At 40.3% G+C, this 4,554-nt stretch overlaps 1 protein-coding gene across 1 annotated transcript; it reads right to left on the bottom strand.

The window, feature by feature from the left end:
• Nucleotides 1–630: 630 nt before the first annotated feature.
• SOST (sclerostin) lies at nucleotides 631–4,143 on the bottom strand. Its single transcript, XM_009702944.1, is given in 3 exon segments — nucleotides 631–854; nucleotides 857–1,039; nucleotides 3,927–4,143. Coding segments are annotated over 3 exon segments (624 nt in total).
• Nucleotides 4,144–4,554: the final 411 nt, after the last annotated feature.

The following is a 4,554-nucleotide window of genomic DNA, read 5'->3' as shown; positions in this document are numbered from 1 at the left end:
TCCTATAGTCTTTAATTAAAAGTATGAAATAGATTTGTCACACTTGTTTTGAGAACATGAGTTCATATTTTGATTTTTCTGTTTTAGAGGAAACAACTGGGGCATCTGACAGGACGTTAATTTCCCAACAATTTTACTTCAGTCACCATAACTGTTGAAATCCCTGCTATTGCTTTCTACAATGCATTCAGAAAGTAATAACTCTCCTGGTGCTTCCCTAATCACACGCTTGTCCTGCATCATGGCACTTATAAAAGTGGGAAAGGAATCTCAGTGTTCTTTTCACATAAAGTGAGTAGAATGACTTCTACAAAGTGTGATTGTCACCATAGCAGCTTCACTTTCTTCTGCCTTCCTGCTTGTACAACCCACATGACCTCTACGTGAATCTCCAAAGAGTATCTCTCCTCTCAGACTGAATTTAGGTGTTGCTACCTCCAGCTTGGTTTATCTCATTCTCTTATCAGACCATAACTGCTATAATCTGATAGATTTTTGACTATGTGAGCCTTTGACCCAGCTTAGCAGAAGGAGTTGGAACCTACTGCAGTCAGAATGTCATGCTGTGGCCTGTGAGTGCCTTTTGTAAAATATCCAGAGATGGTAGGCTGTATCACTCACAGCCCCCTTCTAATAAGCATTTTCTAACTCATGCTGGTTAGATTTGCTGCTCCTGGCTCTGGAGGGACGGGGCTTCTTGTTCTTCTGAGGCCTGACAGTTTCCTTTCCAAAGTCCTTCAGCTCAGACTGGTTGTGGTAGCGAGTGTAGCGCTTGCATTTGCAGGACGTGACAGCTCGGAATTTGTAAGTCCGAGTCTCTTCCTCGGGACAAGCCATCTGGATGCGCTGCATTGAATGCAGCGATAATCCAGGGCATTCTGACGCCACCACTTCCCTCTACCAATAGAGTTGGGAAGGAGGTGTGAGGGGACACACTGACCAGAGCAGACCAGTTCCTTGACAGGCTTGATGCTGCGGCAAGGCCCCTCTGTGACATACCGGGTGGTTCGCATTTCTCTGCAGCTAAAGTCGGAAGCATCTGCAAACAAGAAACACATTAATTACTGTCTACTTTCATCCCCATTCTTGACAAAGCACTTTTTTGTTCCTGTAGCAGGTATGTAGCTTTGAGCTAGATACAAGCTGGACATCTTGAATGGCAGATTTTGGGAAGAGTATCTCCAGAGGCTGATTTGTGCAGCTTCTGAATATTTGGCTACTCTAGTTATGAGACCCTTGAATAACAATGTACAAAGTGACGAATAAAATCCTTCTCCTGCCACTGGGTAAATTCCATGTCGAGGTTGTGCAGGTGGGCAGTCGAGCTTCTGAAGTGTAACCCTGGCAGCAGCAGTTACTTCATGGGAAATTTTGATGGAATTCTCTTGGCTTTATTTACCTGTGGGCAAAACCTTCCCCCATGGCTCTAGTTTAACGCTACTGACTTCAGAGGTTGACTCCAGATTTAAATTCTTTTCCAACAAAGAAAGTGTTCCTTAAGTGATTTTTTGCTAGCATAATGTGTTCCAGGTTAGCAAAATAGCAGGTAACAACAGTGGTAAGGAATTTCCACTCTTCAGGTATTAGGTTTTCCAAGTTTACTGCTCTCTGTGATAATCCCACATGTCCCACATAATTTCCTTCAGACAGCTAGAGGCATCTTCTGGCTGATTAGGAAACTTACAGTGTTTTTTTTCCCGCTTTTTCTCAATGGATAGCTATAGGCAAATGAAACATTAGGAAATACAAGATTTTTTAGCACTAAGGATTTAGAAAAACTTTCCAATTGTAGGAACAGACTTTTCCCAAAGGTGTCTCTTTTGGCAAGTGACATGCTTGCTAACTGACTTGTTTGGAAAACACAGAATTTGATTTTTGAAGGTGTTTATCAAAGAACTTCATCTAGATAAACACATGTTAATGTTCTTCTCTTACTCAAAAGGATAGTTTTAACTTGTGGTGGAAATCCTCAAAGGTCAGCTTACAAATTGAAGGCTGTGTCTGTTAGGCCCATTCTCCTTGCTGTGCACAAGGTGGTTCCCTCCTTAGTACATCAAAAAAGAATTCTGACCCTGAGTCATTAATGATAGAACAATATTTGTACAGACGTTTTAAGCTTTGTTTTTCCTGTGAATTACAGAAGCATGATTTTTAGTGCTCAGGTTTATATTTCTCAAAGTACAGCTATCAAGATTTCATTTTAAAAAAGTTTTAAGGACTGCATTAGTGAAATGAAACTATTCTTATCATAATGCTGTGACAAAAATGCTGACAACTGAACTCCATGTGCACTTAGTCTAATCCTCCCAAGTTCCCTAAGCATTTAAGAAAATTGTCTGTCTATGTAAAAAATAATGCTCTGAATCAGGTGTATTGTATCACTATAGCACATAGGCATATACAGTTAAATACATGGGCATTTGCCTCAGCTATATAGGTTTGTTATCTGTGCATGTATATCTTGTCCTGTACATGTGCAGGTTCCACATACTGTAAAATTATTCATGATCTGCTGCGCTGTCATGTGTCCACGGAAGGTCTGGTCATGTTGGATCATCATTTTGATTCCTTGTGTTAAAGATGTTAAAGTAAGTATGCAAGACCATTGCATATCTTAAATAACTGTCCAGTCTCCTTCAGTCTCTCTTTCTTAAGTAAATGTGCTTTCCACTTCAAAAAATATGCACATATTAGTGGGACAGATTCCCCCCAGTTGATGTCAAAGCAGCAGGAGGCTAAAAACTGAAGGTATTCAGATGTAAGAACAAAACCAACCAGCCTTGACCTGGTGGTTGGTGGGGGTGCCTGTGAGAAGCAGAGTGCTCCCCATTTTAGGGATTTAAGACCCTTATAAAGTTGCACTGCCAAACATTACTTCATTTTTTTTTTTATTTTAAACTATTGTTAGTGCTATGGTTTTAAACACCTTAACTGACAGCTGCAGCAGAAAAACACAATTTCCTTCCAGTTGTCCCTAGAAAAAGGCAGTTAGTTCAGATCTGCAATGCACAATAGTGGAAACTGTAAGTTTGATTTGTTGCTATGTACATTTGGTAGCCAAATGGATCAGTCTGGAGGACCAAGTTTGCCTTATTTGCCACTTCTTTAAAACTACCTTTCTCTGGTGCTAACTCCCCATCTTCCATCTCTCCTCACAAAGCTTGTGTTTTACATCATTGCTAATGTTGGACATTGGACCAAAGGCAGTGACAATATATTATGAAGTCTGTCAGTGCTGCTAAAGTAGCCAAACCGATTCCAGGATTGCACACCTCTTCAAAATAGAGTCCCCTCCAATTCATTTGAGCATGAGTCCCCCTTGGGAGTGCTTTAACTGTTCATAACAGCTGTTTTGGCTGCTGGAATCTGGCTGAAAATCTGGCTGTTGGCAAAGGACAGTGAGCAGCACACTTCTCTCATCTAGCTGAATGCACCCTCCATGTGCCATTTTCGCTGTGTCATCTTAGACATCACTAATGTGACTCTTTCTAAATATTAAGAATTTATATTATTATCTCCACTGTCAACCCATTGCCCCATCCTAACATCAAAGAGAGAAAGATGGCTTGTGATACTTCTTCATAGTGCTTGCAAGCACAAAACACAGAGAAATTTAAGTAGTATCTTCTTCAGGTTTTATGTAATGGAGTTGTGTCCGCAGAGAGCAGCTGGGCAGAATAGGAATGCATATTGTGGTACCTAATGATTGTTCAACAGATAGACCACATTTTTCATCAGTAAACTCCAGTATATCCCTCCTAATGTTTACATTGATATTCCTTGAACAGTAGATGTAACTCCTTGTCACTTACAGCATTAGGTACACATCTAAAGGTTTTAATGAATAAAAATATATCATAACAAGTATTCTTTTACAAACTGTCTGTTAGGGTTCAAAACAGTAATAAGGATGTTGTTTTTCTTACCGTTAGGGTCTGGAGCTTGTTGTATGTGTCTTCCTCCATGCTTTGCCTGGTTCATTGTGTTGTTGCTGAAAGTCTGCTCCATTGGTGTTTCTGTATTTTCAGTGATCTCAGGAATGATTTCTGTAGCATCATTTTTAAACATTTTCCACCCTTCCACAGATTGAAATGCAATTTGTGTTAAGACACAGACAGAGCACATAGCCCAAGAGATCTGCATGGTGGCAGCTCACAGATCAGCTTTTCAGCACCCTGACAGTCTCAGGTCCCGGGCAAAGACACATTATTCCCCTTTTTTAAATCCTTTTTAGAACCAAGCCAGCCAATGACTATACAAAGTGGGAAGGGCCAGACAGCAACTCATTCATCTCAGCTTTTGTCAGTGTGAAATAAAATGGGTGTGTGGGGGTGGGTTGGTGACAATATTCTAGGACTTCTATGTAAAAACTTCTCATATGCACTTCATTTTTGTGCCTGGCAACAATGGTGATTGACAAGACTAGGATGAATTGCAACCTGACAAGTTTTTCTGCAGTTTTTTTCTGACAATAATCTACTTAAAACCTGCTTCTAGCTTCATATTTGAGTCTTTGGCTATCAGACTTTTTATTTTTACTGTTGTTTGTCTTCT

This window comes from Cariama cristata, unplaced genomic scaffold, assembly GCF_000690535.1.
Source record: "Cariama cristata isolate BGI_N322 unplaced genomic scaffold, ASM69053v1 scaffold10426, whole genome shotgun sequence".
Classification (NCBI taxonomy): domain Eukaryota; kingdom Metazoa; phylum Chordata; class Aves; order Cariamiformes; family Cariamidae; genus Cariama; species Cariama cristata.
The sequence above is the reverse complement of the archived record's forward strand: the minus strand, read 5'-3'. Positions and strand labels throughout refer to the sequence as shown.